This window comes from Protomyctophum bolini (genome assembly GCF_963924005.1).
Source record: "Protomyctophum bolini genome assembly, chromosome: 22".
NCBI classification, from domain to species: Eukaryota; Metazoa; Chordata; class Actinopteri; order Myctophiformes; family Myctophidae; genus Protomyctophum; species Protomyctophum bolini.
Window position 1 is genome coordinate 28629277 of NC_137883.1, and position 20744 is coordinate 28650020.

At 40.1% G+C, this 20744-nt stretch overlaps 1 protein-coding gene across 3 annotated transcripts; it reads left to right on the forward strand.

The window, feature by feature from the left end:
* The first annotated feature begins 26 nt into the window (after window positions 1-26).
* Window positions 27-20744, forward strand: LOC308310234 (anthrax toxin receptor 1-like). 3 transcript variants are annotated; one of them, XM_080756462.1, is made up of 19 exons: window positions 27-45; window positions 2954-3125; window positions 6249-6320; window positions 6418-6489; window positions 6625-6706; window positions 7564-7597; window positions 8353-8432; window positions 8688-8756; window positions 9603-9683; window positions 9820-9880; window positions 10158-10256; window positions 11550-11619; window positions 11884-11962; window positions 13279-13374; window positions 14052-14093; window positions 14363-14461; window positions 16358-16525; window positions 18299-18379; window positions 19270-20744. In XM_080756462.1, exons 2-19 carry the CDS (start codon window positions 2962-2964, stop codon window positions 19636-19638), a joined length of 1818 nt encoding a protein of 605 aa, XP_080612588.1. In that variant the 5' UTR covers window positions 27-45; window positions 2954-2961; the 3' UTR covers window positions 19639-20744. The 3 variants fall into 3 exon arrangements, with proteins under 3 accessions (XP_080612588.1, XP_080612587.1, XP_080612589.1); XM_080756461.1 differs by lacking the exon at window positions 27-45 and adding an exon at window positions 2483-2544; XM_080756463.1 differs by lacking the exon at window positions 27-45 and adding an exon at window positions 2699-2768.

Sequence of the window (20744 nt, forward strand, 5' to 3'; positions counted from 1 at the left end):
AGGAATTTGCACCCGGAGGCCGATGTGTAAAGATCCACCTCATTGGTAAGTAGACTGACTGATGGGTAGGCTATGGGGTTACTGTGTGTATAGTAGGCTATTTGATTGTGACACTTCTTGAAGCCTACTAAAGTGCATGGGTCAGTGATGGCATGCCATCATCATGATCACAAACGTTAATTCGAGCATACACAGCCTATTATGCATTATATTACAAATAGATTGGAAATTTGTGCCCCGAGCCCATTTGTAAGGAACAACAATGTATTTGTGGGATGAGCAGCCCAGCTGAGTTGTAGCCTATGCCCTGAAAAATGAATTTATTTTATTTTATTCTGCTTTAAGCTTAACCCATGTACTGTATGCGAATATTGATGCACATTGCACATGGGTCTTGTGTGTCCTGCCTTAACCACTTTAACCCTATAATTAGACCTGCCCCCAGGTGTACATTTAGGCTACTGGTCCCCTTTCTTACACTACACACAAAATCTATTTGCATAAAATAGCAGGTTTACAAGCTCACAGCAATTTTCCTGATATGACATGCCCAGAATAGGGATGCTGGGGTTCATGTGGTTAATAATAACACATACATAGGTGGATTATGAGACAATGCGGGCCCCTTTGCACTGATGCGTAAAAGCCCCCTTAGACAGAGTTTCTAATACTGTTGTTTTGCACTTTTGGATGCCCATATTTCATGGAGTACTCACACCTTCTCACTATTGTGCAGTGTGCACTGCATGTAGGCTGCTGTAGTATTATATGCCATTTTGTAATGGTGTTCATGATTGATTTTGTTTATAACGGACCACTCCTGTAAACTTTGGGCAATCTTAGCCAATCAGGATGGAATATGAAAAATGTGACAGATCTGTCATGATCACATGGCTAGAGTTAATGTGTACCGATTTGCGTGATGTTTGGACAAAATCTGTGGGAGTACAGACATGAGTACAGACATGCAAGTGGCAATGTACTGAAATAGTAAAAAGAAAATTATAAAACATATGCACTGTATTATATCCTGTCCAGGAGAAGGAAGATCTTTTCTTCATTAAGGCTCAACACATTCCAAAGGGATATACTGTAATAGGCCTATACTGTACATGAGACTATGCTGACCTCCAAGACTGATAGCAACGTACTGCACTCTATATTTCTATGTGGATGGCCTGTTTGTTGTTTGTTTGTTTCACATTACTTTTCATACACTTTATTCTTTATATATAACTTTATAACAATCAGAACCATACAATTGTATCTCTGAGTTATATTAAAGAACTAAAATAAATAAAGGTCATGTACCTGCGTCACTAATTATTTATACTGTAACCAGACCAAAAGGAAAACACAAAACTGTGAAGTTAAATTGCGATATTTTTTATCTGGCTTAAACTTGATCAACCAAGTAATCCAGTAAGTCATCAAATAAAAAGTCAATGCATTGCTCAAAAAAGGAGAAAAGTATTCCTCACCCAACCTTCAAATCAGGAGGCCGCAGCAGATTCCCCCTTGTTCAAAAGCTCTGAAATGATTCAGAGCTAAACCCTCAGAAATGTTCCTTGTACGTTCCTTTGACTGATTCAAAACTTTTCTTCTTCAGATCTCCAAGTTCTCCAGCCCCACTCTGTGGTTTATCAATTTCTGATTATGGTTTAGTATTGGCCTTAAAAGAGTCCCTTTGACAGTTTGACACCACCTGCACCAAACACTCTTTTTGATACGTAAAATTGAATCCCTGACCACCTCACTTTATGTACATCTTATTCACCTTTTTCCTGGGCTGTGTGTGCTCCAGTTCCTGTCGATTTGATCCAATGAAAGCCAATGAAACTGGTCAGATGACCAATGATATCCAATTAAATCAACAGGAACTGGAGCACACACAGCCCAGGAAAAAGGTGAATAGATGTTGACTGGTGCCTCACTTCCTGGAACTATTGCTAACACTTTTTCCCCACAGCTCCCCCCTATGATGAAACCTTGTCAACAGAAATGAATGACCATGGACCACTACACAAAACAAAACATCTTTTCCGAACACTACATTTTGGGGTTAAATATTCAACCACATTTTAACCATTTATCCCTTGTTATTTATCATGTTATTTTCTTTCAATAATCATAATGTCACAACTTTTAATTCTAGGAGCCTAGGATGCTGTTCTAAGAGAATATATCATTCGAAAGTATTATGATTTTTCAAAAGTGCTGATGCCTAAATTGTCCTCAAATTCTGTAATGACCCACCACCATAATATAAGTGAAGGGGTGTAGCTATAGGACCAAAATGAATAGCCTAATATGATCACATCCTTTTACCGATTGATTTAGCAAGGCCCGTTTAACAAATTGTAATATCTTGTTGCCATTTAACCCTTATCTAGGCAAAGTGAAATATAGTACCACTGTTTACCACTGAGTGGCACTGATGCTTAGTAAAACAAGAAATACAGTAAGTAAAAAAAATAAAAAAGGAGAAACAAAACAGAACAAAGGAAAAGTATTAGCAAGAATAGTGGCACCTATATGAATACTGTAAGTTGTTGCATGTTTAAGTAAACAAATGGAAGAACATATTTTAAAAAAGGGTATATTGTGAATTTACTGTGCTGTGTTTTGTTTGGGTTTGTGTTTGTGAACTCATGAAACATTATGCTACAAAGAGAGAGGGCAGAGAGGAAGAGAGAGAGAGAGAAAGCAGACCACTGTCTGTCCCATCAACTTCACTCCTCCTCTCCCGTACCACAACTTCTGTTGTGGTAATGGAACACTGATTCAGGAGTGAACTTTCTTTATGCTTGGAGATCTGCTGTGTGAGCATGGCAGGCTGCAGCATATAGTGCCTTGAGGTCTACAGAGAAAGAGATTAATTAAGATTCTTCCTAGAGAGCATTTTTTTTATGTTTTACTTTTCTTCGGATTGTTTACTGCTTTCTCCTTGAAGTTGGGGTGATGTCCCGGCAGCGCTGGTGCAGGCAGGTGTCGTCGGTTGCTGCGGAGCTGGGTATCCTTCTGATTGTCCTTGTTGTGGCTGGCAGCCTAGGACAGAGCCATGGAAGGAGGGAGGCAGGGTCATCCTGCTACGGAGGATTTGACCTCTACTTTGTATTGGACAAGTGAGTTTCCCCACTTCTAAGCCTGCTTGACTTTTTACTAGATGCTGTAGATGTATGCATGCACCAGTTTCTAGGGAATCCAAAGCCACAGGAAACATTAAATTACTCACAGTATTTTTGGCTGAGCCACATGATCTTATCTGACTTAGTGTGTACAGTAGTGTACAATAGTGTATAATAGTACCCGTGCTATGGATGTAACAAGATACCTAGCTTTAGGCTAATCTAGTTAATTATAATTACCTGCTGTAGCACTGTGAGTGACTTAATTGTAAATAAAGAAGAAAAGAAAAAGAAAAACATTAATTGTAGGCTTTAAATATAAACTATAAGTGGATAAGGAATTTAAGGAACCTGATTAATTAGGCTACATTAATTAGCTTATTCATAAAACATCTTAATCAGGTGTTGTGGATGTGTTATAGTCTCATTTCACCCCCCCCCCCAGTGATCCAATATCCAATATTTCATTTCATATTGTTGCTCCCTTTTGGTGGTCGGGTTAGGGTAGTGTCAATACGCTTGTTTTCATTGGCCATGACTGTGATCTGACAGTACTGGGGTTGGCCAAACATGCTAAATTCCCTAAATGTGTTTTCTTGCCATATATATTCAGTGTAGGCATGTCTGGAATTTCTTGTATAAATATGTCTTTACATTGTTTAAACAAAATGTGGTTAATAAATATTGGTTAATGCCAGACATAAAGTGATCTTGCATCCATCTAAATATTGCATAACAGCAGTCGCTGCTGTCATAGTCCAGATGAAAGAAAATGACAGAAGCAAAAACCACTGAGTTCCTCTCAGTGCCTGCCTGCAGAACCATTTCTCCATTAGAGCCAGATGTTCCAAAGCTCCAGAGTTTTTGGCTGTCTGTGTCTGGCCTGGGACGACACAGGCATCACAGCATAAATGGAAACACAAGGGGGGGAGAAGAGAGGCAGTGTAGAGGGAAACATATTGTAGAGGTTCTGCATAATATTTACCCCACAAAAAGTTCTTAATTACCATCTTTCCCCTTGCACCGGTTTTTGTTGATTATTTTGTTGAGTCTGCACCTGCGCAGTGTTGGGTTCATCCAAGGTGATAGCATTTAGAGCCTGACCATTTTGCAGCCACGACACATATGTGAGCTTTGTAGATCGGCTGTTTCGGAACTTTTTGGAATAGGGCTCAAATGGTACAAAAGCATATTCAAGTTTTATTTGTACTTGTTTGCTTGTTCATTGCATAATTAAAGTTAGATGTTCTTTTCATATATTGAAGTTTAATACTTAATGTACAAGAGACAATAGATCATAGTAGATAGATCAAGTAAATGGAGTGGTTAGTCGATGAATGCACGTTGCATGTTTAAAGAAATTAATTTATTCTTACCCACAACCACCCTCCTCTCATTTTAACAAGCGGTGTCTGCTACTGTAATATTGTAGGTCAGCTTTTGGGAGATAAAGCATTGCTTAAAACATTATATTAACCGCCCACTTTTTAATTTTCATCAGACAGCAACAGCGTACAGTATGTATAATCATTGAAATGAAGGTTTCCTTAAAGTCCGTTGGCGAACAAGTTCACGCATACAACTGGAGTAAGCACCTCACTGAGTCCAGTGATGCGCCAGGTGTCCATGATACGTAGTTATATGGCAATCAGTTAACCACTTTCAACCTGGCTTACATATTCTGGGCATGTCATTAAAATTCACAAATTATGATGATTGCCATTTTACAGCATTGTTGTGAGTTTATGGGGATTATCGAAAGTGTAAAACAGGGTTTAGAGGTTAATTGCTAAACTCACATTCACTCTAGCTGCTGCTGCTGCTGTTAACTGTGCCTGTTTGCCCTACAAACAACCCCCTAGTTTCCACCTGTTGGATCCATTTCTTTAGTTCCCCTGGCTGTTATCATGTTGTCTGTTCAAGTGTCTGACTGAAATAGTATACTCTTATTCTTTGCAGTTGCATGCAGTAGTTGAATCTCATATACACACAGATACTGTTGTGATTTAGGTTGACTATATGGCCTCTAGAGTCTCCATCTACCAAAGGGTGATGGGTGAGGATCGGCTGAGTCGCAGGCGCGAAGAACATTATGTCATCACCAGGCCACGTATTACACATACATTCTAAAGTTTATTACAGACACAGAGAAGTGTATACAGTGGATCTATGACGTCCCTAGCAGATTATGGAAACATAAGATAAGAAGAAAATGAGCAGGAACAAGTACTGGTATGCATCTCATATCATTTCGCACATAATAGTCAGTTTTTATCCCTCCATCACGGACCTCTCTATGCTCGAGAGGCATCCTAACCAGATGCCCGAACCACCTAAGCTGGCTCCGTTCCAAGCGAAGAAGCAGCGACTCTACTCCAAGTCTCTCTCGCGTGACTGAACTTCTCACCCTATCTCTAAGGGAAATGCCAGCCACCCATCGGAGAAAACTCATTTTGGCCGCTTGTATCCGCGACCTTATTCTTTATTATTCTTTCGTTCATTTAATGACCATAGGTGAGAGTAGGAACGAAGATATCTCGGTAGACAGAGAGCTTTGCCTTCAGCCTCAACTCTTTTCATCACAACAGACTATACTGCCGCTCCGATTCTCTGGCTGATATCCATGCTTATGCAAATAAGTGGTCATATATCATGACAGATAATACTTTTTTGTATCTAATCTACAGTATAAGTGGACCTCATCAAGATAGCAATATTGGAATAAAAATCTATATGGCCATGAAACGCAGAGCTGTGAATTCATGGCAACACAGGACGCTGATGTGTGCAGAGTCTGCAGACTGCTTTGGTCAGTTTGGTGACACTGAGTCAAGCGATCATGGCCATGGTCGTCTCACTACATTTCCTGTGTGACGTGAGGGGCACTATTATCATCATACATCATCTCATTCTGGCCAATCACAATTTGCAGCTTCACTTTTGTCTTCAATGTTTGTGTTTACACACTTTTGTCTTCAATGTTTGTGTTTACACAAATCCTCAAAGTACAAGCTCACAGTGCACTATTATGTAACGTGTTGTGAGCTTGTACATCTGCTTTTTTAGAAATAGGGCTTAAGTACAGTGCAATTAAACCTGAATTACCTTGTTTCTTCCTAGATCTGGCAGTGTGCAGCATCACTGGAATGAGATCTATTACTTTGTTGAGCATCTTGCTCACAAGTTCATCAGGTATGTGCACACAGTGAAGGCCGGTTTAAATCATAGAAAACAATGCGTACGTGGAAATACAATACAATATTCTGAATATGATACCTCTTCTTTGAAGTCCCCAGCTACGGATGTCCTTCATTGTATTTTCAACAGAAGGAAGAATTCTGATGAAGCTTACTGAAGACAGGCAAGGCACACATGGACCGTTATTCAATGCCTCAATATGTTTTGTTTTGCTTCTATATTGTGACAATATATTGGGCATTTGTATTCCATTTGTATTGTGGAATAAATTGTGAAAATTTGTGTATTTTATGATCAGAGAGCTAATTCGGGCTGGGCTTGCGGAGTTACGCATGGTGCAGCCTGGTGGAGATACTTTCATGAACAAAGGGTTTGAAAGAGTAAGTCAAATCTTGTTTTAAATATTTTACAGAATAGCAAAAATAGCCGGACTACCATCACAACGGGTCGCATTGTGGTGCATTGTGAGCATGTGGATTGGTGGTTATTTTCCAACTAAAATATAGTGCTTAAGTGGTTAATTTCATTTACATGTAGCCGTTGAACCATACTGGCAAACAATATATTCAACCATTATTATTCGACTCCAAAAGGTGAGAAAAGTTTCTCATGGTTTTATTTTACTGTCCCTGAAAAGTGCAAAAGTGTGAAACTTAATTTAGGAACCCACATAGAAATTTGTGATGATAACCAGTAGTTTGCTCAAAATTGCAATCAATTTCATGAATTACATATAAAGCCCAAACCGCCCCAATGATTTGCCATGCAACTCCTTGCAATATGCAACTCCTTGCAACTACCGCCAATGATGTTGCAGTTGCATTGGTGCAGTTGACCTTTAACCCATTCTGACCTGAGATCAGATTCATACGAGGTTTCCACGGGACACACACTGGTCTGATTAACCCATTCTGACCTGAGATCAGATTCTAAAAATGTCAGTCGTTCTTCGAATTTTTCAAAAATAGCAGACCTACAAGCTCGTATCGCGCCACTCGGTGGCGCGATATGAGCTTGTAGATCTGCTATTTTTCAATAGGTAAAGCATAACATGATGCTAACACCAAAATGGGTGCCCGGTCAGAATGGGTTAAACAACATTAAACAATGTTAAACTCACTTTGCCTCTCACTTTGACACTCAATTTCCCATTCACTTTATGCATGCGCGTACCCTCTATAAGTACTAATTTATTTTGTCCATTCCCTGAAAAGTAAATCTAAATGTTCTCCCACAGGCCAGTGAGCAAATTTACTATGCGACTGGAGATGGTGAGTAGAATATTTCCCCATCTTGCTACATTGATCGATTACGTTTCAATCATGCTTTCTGCAGACAGCGGCACCTCTATTCATGTGTCAGGAAGCAGACCAGTATAAAATCAGGTACCTATTCTGTAACATACTGTATAAAAAAGTACAGCAACAACAACATCTGCACAATTAATGTTATGTTTTAATTCACAGCATAATCTTAACCTACGTAATACCTGCAACGTACAGTTAAAGTAATTTGCCTGCTAATGGCTAATGGCTCATTATGACTTTGTCATAATGACCATGTTAAAATAACTGAACACTGAAAATAACTCACTGAAAAACATGACATGACATTTGTTGGTTGAAAATCATTGAGCAGGCCCCAGCGTTTGCGGGAGGACAGTCGCGGATGGGGAGGGAGATCTTTGTCACTGCACTAGTGACTCCTACAGGTTGGTCAGGGCAAGGGCACCTAGCTGTCAGCAGGGGGTGTTGAACTAGGAGGAATAGGCTGTTCCTTCACATCCGCTATGCACTTCTACTTTGAAGCTCTTCACTGGCAGGTAAAACGAAGCAGCAGGCGACATTCCATGTGTAGTCAGCAGTGACAAGATCACACAGATTAGGGAATTGGCATAAAGATTGGGAGAAAAGGGGAAATAGTTGTCAAGAAAGAAAGAAAGAAAGAATGAAAGAAAGAACGACAGACAGACAAATATTTAAGCAACTTATGGTGATGATTGTTTTCATTTGCTTTTATGTATCAGGTTTCCGTATAGCCAGTGTTATCATTGCCTTGACGGATGGTGAACTGAGAGAGAATCAGTTTGATTTGGCAGAAAGAGAGGTAAAATAATCAGATAAAAATTGGAGAAATATTGTCTGCAATCTCCTATTCACCTACTCACCATCACAGTACACACGCACACAATGGCATTAGAACTTAACTGAATGGTCATCATTGTCCTTGTTTTATAGTGCAACAGACATTTTGTCATACGACAAAGGATGAATGGTTTAAGTGGATAATATGGCTGACCATGATACAGGAAATATATTTTTTTTGTCACAATATCTTTTGTCTCATTTCAATTGAATTAAGGCCAGCAGAGCACGTCAGCTGGGTGCCTCGGTGTACTGTGTAGGAGTAAAGGATTTCAATGAAACCCAGGTAACGTCCATGGCTCACCTGACTGCATATTCAGAGCATGTTTATTTTTACTGATGAGTCAATCATTCGTGGCTTGGATCAAATACTCTTAAGTATAGACGAATCCATGGAGCAGTGCCCTGTAGGCCAGGTGTAGCTAATCAGTGTTGAGATGTAAAGCTGCGCTTAATTGTACACCTCAGTAATGGCTGCGCCCAGATTCGTCTATAGACAAATTCAGAAACAGGTCTCATGGTCGCAGCTTACGTATTTCCTGTAGGCGGACTCTACATAGCTGCGGGCCGGGGTTTAAACCATCACCAGGCGCACCTCTTCTACTATAGTGAACGGTAGAGTGAGGTAGAGTGTTAGTCTGCCTCAAACGTTACTCTTTTACCTGCTTTTTACTAACACTAACATTACAAAGATGCCCAGAACATCGAGATGAACCTGTGTAGTTTATGGCTGCTCTAACAGTAGTGGCAACATAAACAAATAAAAAAAAACGGAATGTCAAAATATCCAAAACGGTGGCTGAGACCAGAGCCATTGAGTAATGGTTGAGACGAAGCAGTGAAAGGTCCTGAAAGATACATAACGTCAGTCTTACCCAATACCCAATCTTTCTGTTTTATGAACACAAGGCTGCTGTACTTTATACCTCATACTAAGCATTTAAAGTATGAGACCCGTTTCTGAATTCCAAGTTTCTATCTACTGTATTGGTATTACAATATCAGTATCATTAAATGTAGTGTTTAGTCAATTAGTTGGAGGACTGCTTGCAATCACATGTTGGGAATCACTGTTCTATCTATAAAATAATGAAATACTAAAAGGAATGTTCCTTTACTTTACTCCTGACAGCTTTGGACTATTGCTGACAGCAAAGATCATGTCTTCCCTGTGAATGATGGCTTCCAAGCACTGCAAGGGGTCATTGGCTCGGTATGAAAGAGGGACTTATCTGCTTCATGTTACCAAAAGTTCATTTGAGAACGAATGCTTGATTATGTAGCTCACTGCAATACAATAGATTATCTGACACTAGTTAAGCTTTGCATTTAATTATTTCCCATCTCAGATCCTGAAGAGATCCTGCATTGAGATCCTGGCTGTAGAACCCTCTAGCATCTGTGAAGGAGGTATTGTAATAGTTCAGTTGTGCAATTCCAAATTAGCCAGTGCTTGTTTTTAATCAGGGTTCTGTTTGCTGGAGGAATTTTGGGGAAATTGAGGCCTCTAGATCTGCTTTTGATATCCCCCCTCTGGCCCCTCTGATCGATCATTGTCATCGGCCGTGGGGATATGTTTTATCTCTCTGCTTCTGGTCGGACTGAATGTTTGTCAAATTTGTGCTTAATGGAAAATATGACATTCCTGTGTTATTTGAATTCCTTCCTTTGTTTCATCCCACCATAGAAACATTCCAGGTCGTTGTCAGAGGAAATGGCTTCCTCCATGCCCGAGATGTGCAAAAAGTTCTCTGCAGCTTCCGTATCAATGACACAGTAACGTTGAGTAAGTATCATCACATGATGTCACACAGTGTTACTTTATTGACAACTGCTGTACTGACTAAGTTTAAGGATTACGTTGTTTTAAGAGATGATCTGTTAACGCACATTTGCAATCAGAACTATAAACAAAACCACCATTATAACCAAAACAATGTGTATTTGTAGTGTACTTAATTAATTTGAATTCATATGACAAGACTAGTAGTGCAACCCAAATAAGAAGTTTGTATTCAAATAAATATGTACAAATATTTTCTATAAATGATAGGATTTGTTTGTTATAATAATGTAACTTTTAAGTTACCCAGCTTCACATTTATAATGTTGGACATATACTGTACAGTATTCTGGGAACTGCCACATTTTTTGACCATTGAACAGCTCCATTTGAGGAAGGCAACACATTGTTTAAAAATAATCCTGTATTTTCACTCTAATTTCAATTAATTCAATTGCATAAAGAAACAATATATTAAAGGGTGTTTACGGTAAATCCTATCATTCCATGGTACATTGAAAATGAGTAAATGACAACGACTTCCAAATGTGTTCAGTGTGCTGACAGCTTGCTCTCGCTGCATTGGAAAATCTACATCTTTTGTCTTTAAGGTTGTCTTTCATCGTCCATCTGCAGTAAATTACGTAGCTTTACAACAGAACACTGAATGTCAGTGGGAGATTATATGGCATTGATCAAACTCACCATGAAACTGACCCTCAGCGCTTTTGAAGAGTGACAGTTTTAACGCAGCGCAGGCTACTGAACTCAGAAACATGTTACATTATCAGGGCCTGGGTTTGTTTTGGCCACAGAAATGTCATTTTGATTATTAATTTACAGTATATATCCTGCCCAAACTATCGTCGCAGTCCTCCTTTGCTTTGCATCAGCTGGTGTATTACTTAAGGCTTCTCAGATGTCTAAAGGGAATGAAACTCCCATCAATGACACTCAGCACACTCTAGACACACACTCAGCCAGGGTAAATAAACCACAAAGGTTATTCGTTTGCTTCTTTTTCCATAAGGATGGGAAGTTCTTTCAGGAATATAATATCAGATTTTGAGACTTTCTGAAGTTTTCTGGCCAGTAGAGATTCAAACAGCATTATTAATGTATTGAATGACTCTTTCATGTGGCCCAATAGGACCCCAATGGAAAAACTTTTGCAAACTGTTAATAAAGTATTCAATCAATCAAAAACCAACCATACAGTATAATAGGTCTACAGTACTGTATATGTATTATAACACAAAAACGTCAGTGTTCTCTCTCTTAATTTAATTCCTGCAGTGAAAAGACCACTGGTAGTGAAAGACACCTTTCTGTTGTGTCCAGCTCCTGTTCTGGAGAAGGAGGGAACGTAAGTGATTCAATTAAATTCAATAGGGCATAGCAGTGGTGGACATTTTCTGGTTCCACCAATCCAAAGCCCATTCATTTTTCCCATAGAGATTAAAAAAATAAATAAAAATATGACTTTCTATTTTTATATTATTAATTTTAGCCAATTTTAGTCAAAAACAAGCCAATTTACAAATGCATGTAATTATTTGTCTTAGTTACAGCTGAGTTAACAAGTTTGATGAACCAGCTGTCACCTTATCATTTCTTACACTCTTTTAAGGTCTGCCACCCTCCATGTCAGCATGAACAATGGCCTGAGCTTCATCTCCAGCTCTGTCACAATAACTACAGTCAGCTGTGTAAGTAAGCTCCTAAGCAGAGGGACTAACAAATTATATTTGAAAAACTTCATAAATCCATTGATCATTGATTGAATCAATCCATAACGGCAAACTTCATTCTCAGGAAAGGAAGTACCGTAATCAATTTCAACCCATCCATCTGTATGGTAGAGCAGTGGTTCTTAAACTTTTTTAATTTGAAGGACCCCCCCATTTTGGTTTGCATTAGGCCACAGACCTATTATATCTCAATTTCTATTATTTAAGAAGTCACAAACTCTTCCAGTATCTAACTCAAAGAGATGTGATACACTACTAGAAGCTTGCACACCTGTTCATGTCTAACGCCACATGTCTATGTGGTAGTGTGATCACACACAGACAGCGATTTAACTGTTGCTGCACTCACTGTGTTTTTTCCGTGCTGGGCAGGTTGTGTTGTTCTGTGTTGTTGTTGTTTCTCTGTGAATATCGTGTGTCCGCTGTCCGTGTATATTGTTTCAAGGGCAGGGTGCTGCGTTATTATGGATCTCAACGCAGTTCTAGGAAAAGCCCCACTGTGATTGGCCTGTAGTCGAAGACCCACAAAGCTGGATTGAAAACGCAGAGGTAAAGTCAGTGACGTATCACGGCCACAAAGCACTTGGCATACGTCACGGTCTAGGACTTGGCCAACCGAACTGCGGCGTGCACAAAGCTGTGCTCCATGGCACATTTGTTTTTGCATTGTGCTCAATGCGCACGGAAAAATGTGGGCGTGCAATTTAGAGAATTGTAATAATAGATACAGTAATACAGAGGCTGAACATGACAAGTCAGTTTCACTTGTATGAACTAAACTATAAATACTCCTACTTCTTCAACTACTGCGACTACGAGGAAGAAGAAGAAGAACCTTTAAAAGATGTTACACTTACAAAGTGCTTCATAGCTGCCAGAAACAAACAATGGCAGCAGAACATGCTGCATACTGTAGTCAACTTAAAAAGAAAATAAATAAAGAAAAACAAGTCTATAAAATTGTGCTTAAAGGAGAGGTTTAAAAGATGTTCTGGCTTCTCCTCGGGCAAGTTGTTCCAAAGTCTCTGGGCCCTAACGGTAAAAGCATGGCCTTTACTGGCAAGCTTGCCTGAACTGCCAGACTGAGACTCATACCGGGTTAGCTACTGTATAAAGAAATATATTGAGGGGCCAATTAAGCCCTTCAAACTCTGTCCATTTCTCTTAAGTAGTATGTAAAATATGTAAAGTATATCACACTATCAGACCACAATACCATTACCACAATTTTCAGTTTATTGTCTGATGGATATATTGTCTACCTTCCTTTCCAGTCTGATGGAACTTTTGTGGCCATAGCTCTTCTCATCCTTCTGCTTCTGCTGACAATAGTTCTGCTCTGGTGGTTTTGGCCTCTCTGCTGCACTGTGGTATGTCTGTCAACCATATTGGAATATTAGGACTCCACATGGTCTTCATGTAAACAGCAACTTGTGTCAGCCCTGGTAGAAATGGGCCTTCCTTCCTCATGCATTTAAAATGAAAAGTGTACTAATATTAAATAATGGGTGTTTATTCTGGGGGGAGAAGGTACCGATTTAGTTATCAGTCAGTCATCCATTCTGCTTCTTCTTATAGAGAAATAAACAACCCACTGGTAGTGACGTCTCCCCCCCGAGGCTTATCAAAGCCGAGGAGGAGAGGAGGACTATCTTGACCGCTGTTCTGTTACTGTAGGCGGTGACAGATTGAGGGCTGGCTGGAGGCGCCACGCTTCGCTGATCCACGCATTTTGGCCCATTTTTAAGATTGCTATGAGACAGACAATCATACACAGCTCTCTCTCTTTCTCTCTCTCTCTCTCTCTCTCTCTCAATTTGCATAATTATATTTGTGTACTTAAACAGCCCATTAGTGATCTGGACCTATACTCTAGTCATGTTGCATTTGTGAAGTTGTGGACATAAAGAAGCAATGAAGTCTGTGGTGAAGCTGGGTCACCAGGGACAGCCAGTACCAGAACAGATCCCACAGTGTTAGTGTGCAGGGCTAAACGTGTCCGGGACATCCCTAGTATCAAAGATAATCTTGATTATCTTTCTCACAGGTTATCCATGAACCCCCACCTCCAGTGATTGAGGACAGCTCTGTAAGTTTGTTCCTCACATCGATACTGCACTGTACTGTACTTAAACCCTCTATAACAGTAGTTCTTAAAGTGTGTAGCCTATAGCCTCCTACAGATCCATGTCGTAAAACCCACGGCTGCCCGGCTGCCTCCCCCCCCCCCCACACACACACACACACACACACACACACACACACACAACCCAATTCTTTTCACACAAATTCATAAGATTCATTCATTCATTTGTAGTTAAAAAAGAATCTGTTCATTTTCATCCTTCAACATTTTAGGATGATGAAGATGAGGATGTGTACCCACAGAATGGATGGCCCACCGTGGATGCGTCATATTATGGAGGCCGTGGAGTGGGGGGGATCAAAAGGATGGAGGTAGGGAAACTTTAATATTAACTGAAGAAGCTTTTGTGTTTTATATTAAGAGATCAATGTAATGTGGAGCAACACCATCCTAACAGCTCATTTATGTTTCAATGAACAATGACGCTTGACAAAAAAGACAACAGATTCTAATAGAATGTGCTTCAAGTCAAGTCATTTTCAGTTTTACATGAAAGTACAGATTATGTTTCCAATTATGGAATGGCATACATTGAAATTTGAAAATAGTTGAAGAAAATGTTATCTCACATTTCTTATAGCTGTCACGGTTCGAGTCAAGACAGTGTAGGAGGACCCAAGTGCAAGATGAGAGGCAGAGGCAGCTCAGTTCAAATAAAAAAAGATATTTATTATATCAAGCCCGATGAGTAGGCAGTCAAAACATAGAACAAGGAGTACAAAGGGAAACACTAAACTGGGAAAACTAGGGGATCTGAAACACAGGGCAAACGAGGAGTCAAGGAACAAGGTACTAACACGAATACTCACAGTGACAAATAATAACGAACCAACGGAGAACTGAAAACACAAGGGCATATAAATAGACATGGACTGACTAGACACAGGTGAAATACAACAGACAAATCAACACAGGGATTGGCTGGGAGAGTAACAGGACACAGGTGGGGAACACTACACTAATCACAGGGTTAGACAAGGCAGGTAAACATGGGCAACACAGGAAACCAAGAGACACTAGATACTACAAAATAAAAGGTAAAAGTACACAAAAGTAAAACCCAAAACAAGGAACATAGGGAAACACATCAGGGTGACAGACCAGGTCACGGATCATGACAATAGCAGTAACTAGTACTTTAAGGCCAAATTAAATAATGTGTGATCCCAAGGGACCCCCTGGAACCCCCTCAAGGACTCCTGGGCATCCCCAGACCGTAGATTTATTGGTTTTCAACCGCAGGTCTAATTTATATTTGTTCGTGTCGTGTTGCTGTTACTATTTTCAAATGAAAAATGTTTTTCAGTTGAAACATATGGCTTCTGGGAAACATTTAGAGGGATGCTAGAATGGAGTGATGTGGACAAATATAGTGTGGTTGAAGATAAAACGGGATGCGGGAACTGTTTTGGAAGAGTTATCGACAGACAATGGAGTACTTAGGTAACCGAGCCAGGAGGGAGTGACAGTCGTCTGGATAGGACATAGGGGGGAAAATCTTTTCTGTGGAGAAACAAACTTCCAGGACTGGGCTGTGATGATGGTGATGTAAATCAATAGTGAAGTGGGAAGAACGCAGGAGAAATGTTCCTTTAATGTGGACATCCAAGTAAAAGCAGAGATTGGCTGGTGGCAGTGATTTGAAGGAGACTGATTTGGAATTAGAGTTTGTTTCGCCCCTCAGTTGAATTCTCGTATTATAACTTCCAATCTACAGACTCACAACGTGTCGCAAGTCACAATGTGACGTGACCTTCAGCCGTATGTCTATTTGTTTACTTGTGGCTGGATGCTGAGGGTGTGGAAAGTGGAGAGGCCTCTGTGTGTAGACAGAGGTGTTTTTGGAACTTTTCATTATTTCAGTAACTAGAACGGTGGCCTTGGGGCCTCTACAGCAGTGCCCAACCGGCACTGGCCTACTTGGAACGATGCAAGTTGGAAATGAATGCCCTACCCAGATATTGTGTCCGTGTCCCTTTTATGCCCATATATGAGTTCTTTGTCAGGCATGCCCAAATATGGAGTATATGCAGACATCAGAATGATGTCAGAATAGGCCAGCCCCATATATGGACCCTGGGTGTGCAGGGGCCCTCTCCAGAAAGAAAGAAAGAAAATAAAAGAAAGAAAGAAAGAAAGAAATCCATGTTGAAAATATAATGTGGAAAGGATTCAGTATAGAATTGTCAACTGCTGTCTCTTTTCAGGTCCACTGGGGTGATAAAGGCTCTACTGAGGAGGGGGCTAAACTGGAGATGGCCAAAAATGGCCGTGTGGTGAAGCCCGCTCAGGAGTATGACCCACTTCCACTTCGTACATACAACAATGGCATGCATAAACCTACGCAATCCCGAAAGTGGTATTCCCCAATCAAGGTACGGCAATTCACACACCATTACACAAGTAAACTCATACAGACCACAACTCTTTCTCTGTAACTATCATTTAAATGCCGCCGAAATTCCGGAAATTGCGGAAATTGAAAATTGCGGAAATTGAAAATTGCGGAAATTGCGGAAATTGCGAAATTGCGGAAATTGCGAAATTGCGGAAATTGCGGCAATTAGAAATTGCGGAAATTGAAAATTGCGGAAATTGAAAATTGCGGAAATTGAAAATTAAACCAGAAGTCGGACACCAGTGTCTTAGTTTTTGTGTTGTTCATTTACAGGTCCAGGTGTGCATACGCATGTGCGCCTGTGTGTGTGTAGGTGCACGCTTCAATATAACCCATCGTTTTTTTCATTTTTTCCAAATCCTCAAAAATGTAGAAAAACGGCGTGCTATAGTATGCCGTACGATATGGGCTATAGCCCATGGTCCAAAATGATGAGAAACGAGGATAACTTTTTTTTCCAAAATTTCAAAAAACATGGGCTATAACCCATCGTTTTTTTCATTTTTTCATTTTTTTCAAATCCTCAAAAATGATGAAAAACGGCGTGCTATTGTATATATTTTTTCATGTATCCCCTATCCCTTACATGGGCTACTGGCCACATGTGGCCCCCACCTAGCTTCTTAATTTTGATCTCAAAGTGCACCAGATTGAAGCATTTTCATGGCAAATTTACAAATTCTTCTGGACCCCGGTTAGGCTTGCGCCCCCCCGGACCCCCCCCGGCGTGGCAAAGCAGGAGGGGGGGGCCTCAGAAAAATATGTTGCCTAGGGCCTCAAAAGGCCTAGAACCGGCACTGCCGACAAGATTATTTTAAATGCATCTTTATAGACATGATTCTTCGTGCATGCATTCAGGAGGCAAAACCGCTTTGATTGAGTCAGCTGGAGAAATGTTTTTCAAAGTGTGGTCCGGTGACCCAGCAAAATGTTTTAACAATTAGCATAGCATCACAATCAAGCTCACAACACATCACAATTATAATAGATATTAATTTAAGGTCCTTGACATGAAAACGTTTGAGAACCACTGAGCTAAAGTAAGGAGCTACAGCTGTCAAGAGCGCTGCTTTCTGCCCCCGAGTTGCGCAGAAACCAACTATGCTCCTAATGTTATTCCTATTCCAGATGGATTTAAATACACTAAATACATGCCCTTTTATTATGATGAAACCCTAGAAGCTGAAACACTGTTCATTTTCAATAGAAGCTGTGAGCCCTGTGTGTTACCAAGAAACGGTTAATGTCATTTGTTTCATAATGTATTATTAGTCAGCTGGATCAACAGTAATAAGAACCAGACATAGAATGAACTAAAGCTCTGGATATGCGATCTGTTGAGCTGGTGTTATTCCCGAGAAAATATGCTCTTGTCTGTTTGACTGTCCCTTTTTGCATGCAATATATCATGTGAGAGACTTACAGTATAGGCGAGCAATTCTTTTACAGAGTGTCAGGCAAGGCAAACATATGAATTAAATGTCAGACAGATGGGCTACAAATTCGGAAATTACAGATAATAAAGATGTTTTGGAAAACATTTGCTTGCTTGAATTAAATTAAACAATTAATATTTTTTACAATTATTATTTGCTTACAATGTGAGGCGATGTGTCGTGAACTTGTAGATGCAGATTGTTGTATGATGAAGTATATAGTAGTGGTTAATGGCCAATCTTTCTTTTGAGATTGTGGTTGGATATTGTTGCAACTATTTAATAAATGATCATCTCAAACCATCTTGGTGTAGGGAAAGTTGGATGCCCTCTGTGTGTTCATGAGGAGAGGCTATGATCGGGTGTCTGTGATGCGACCTCATCCTGGGGACAAGGTGAGCAACAAACCACACAACCATTTGAAGGCAACTAAACTGATAGAAATGTTGTGACACTGCAAATTTAATCAGATTATTATTGTTGCAAAAGAACCATGTGTCTTATCTTATTGTTGTAGGCAGACCAAATCTTTTAATGAATGCAGTTAATGTCTTGTCTTGACAGGCATACTTTTTGCCACATGTACACTAAATGATCTTGGCTTAATGAAGGATGGAACCATGAAGGCTTGACAGTTGACACAGGATCAAAGCTAACCAAAAACAAAATGTAGAAACTATTGACTGACAAAATCTCTCTCCTCATTGTTTGAAAAATTCAAACAATGTCACATCTGTACCTAATTATATGAATAAACAGAAATAGTAACCATGAAGGCCCTGTAAAAAAAATGTCATACCGGTAAAGGCAATTTACCATAATAAACAAGATTTAGCAAGCATTACTATTCTCCTGAGGCAGCCTGTAGGAATGCTTTTGCCTGCAAAAGCCATTAAGAGCAGATGATACTGTACCTACCTCCCCCTACTCCTCCTAACTTCAGCATGGCTGCCTTGGCAGACAAGCTGTTTTCTTCCATGACCATGGACTAGCATAGGCATTTCCTCTTTCCATTTACTGAAAGTTCTACCCTACTAAATCTGCCATACACAATTGCTTTGCCACAGTATCTAGCCACAGAATCTTCATAGCAAGCCGATTCAGTGCAGGATTTTGTTCCTAACTGTAGCTTAACATTTCACATATTTTGTTGCATACTGTATATGAAACCTGGAGTTTACTGTGTATGACAAATGAGAACATAAACTGATGAGCTATGGTTTATGATTAATCAGGCAATTAATCATGCTTTCTACTGATATTTTTTCCCCTTTCTTAATTGCAGGGCAAGTGCATTAACTTCACCCGTACCAAATCCTACCCCGCTCCTCGCTATCCAATCTACAACCACCCCACCACACCCATCTACACTTTGCCTCACAGCTACAACCGTGGCCCCTCGCCGCATCCCCTCACTCATGTGCCCCCATCGCCAACGTCTACTCTCCCCCCACTGCCCTCCACTCCTCCCCCCTCCTCTATCACTCCTCCCCCTTACACTCCACCCCCAAACAGAGCTCTACCCCCGACCACCATGTTGCATGCTCCCCCTACACCCCCCTCCCCAACTGGCTCTCTGCCCCCGCTGCCTCAAGACCCTCCCCCTTGTAGAGCCCCTCCTCCGTCTCGTCCTCCTCCACGCCCCTCTCATTAGAACTCTGCAGAACTTTTTGTATTTAAATGGCTAATATATGACAAAGGGTGTCAATGTTATAATGTTCCCATGTACTCTCCTTTACATTATAGCAGTTGTGCATTTAGTGTAGCAAGCTCAGCTTTGTCTATCAATAAATACTGGTATAGCTAGGCAATCAATTCTTACTTAAAGCTGCAATATGGAATTTATTTTAATGAAAGATACGTGATTCAACCCATTGCCTGGGGCTGAATCTGGGAACAGCCTTCTATGGCCTGCCCTAAGGTTTCTGAAAACCTTCAAATTCTGATTCATTATTATTATTTTAAATAGTTATCTGATTAGAGCTGATGAGACACAGAGAGCATATAGTATTATTAATAGTATATTAATATAAGTATATTAATAGAAAAAGACTGCCAAAGCAGACAACCTGCAAAACTCCAAGTTAGAATATCCTTATATGTAGGTGCAAGGCTCAGAAATACAGTGGAAAACAGAAGTGCCAGCACTCAATAAATGTCCCTTTCACATGCTTTACCTCTGACCAACAAACAGTGGATGCGTTTCGGCCAAAGTGCTGGGGCTTTCTTCTGTTTACCACATATTAATACTACACTATATAACTAGTACATTTGCAGCAGTTGGACCCAACTCTTCCATTGAGAAATGGAGACCTGTGTCGGGAAGGACACCTACTGGATGACGAGTATTACTATCTGAAGCTCATAAGCACAATATATTTCCTGGCTAAGCAATGATTCTGTCTCGTAAGAGTTTGATTGAAGTTTGTTGAAATCCTGGGTAGGACATACAAGATAAACGTGTCATGTTTCTGGTATCAACTCAGGAGTTCTGTTATGTCTATAGTTTATATTTGCATTCTATTCTTTGCCTGATTTGAATTAGATCTTGTGATCTGATGCAATCTTCTCACTGCTTTGCAAAAGCACAATGATCATTGACTATTTGAACAGCAGGGGAAGACAAACTAAAGGGCTCAGCATTTGACTCATGTGTTTTATACATGTATCTCTGGTTGCCATTTCTTATACATTTCATGTGCTTTTTTTCCTTTTTTTTTTGACAAATATATGATCTGTGAATAAATACTGCAAATTATG

Excerpts from the sequence above, each read along its gene's own strand:
- LOC308310234 (XM_080756462.1), top strand. The coding sequence starts at position 2,962 with ATGTCCCGGCAGCGCTGGTGCAGGCAGGTGTCGTCGGTTGCTGCGGAG. Across the intron at positions 6,321-6,417 it reads CTTGCTCACAAGTTCATCAG|TCCCCAGCTACGGATGTCCT; the intron begins GTATGTGCACAC and ends TCTTCTTTGAAG. Across the intron at positions 10,257-11,549 it reads CAATGACACAGTAACGTTGA|TGAAAAGACCACTGGTAGTG; the intron begins GTAAGTATCATC and ends TAATTCCTGCAG.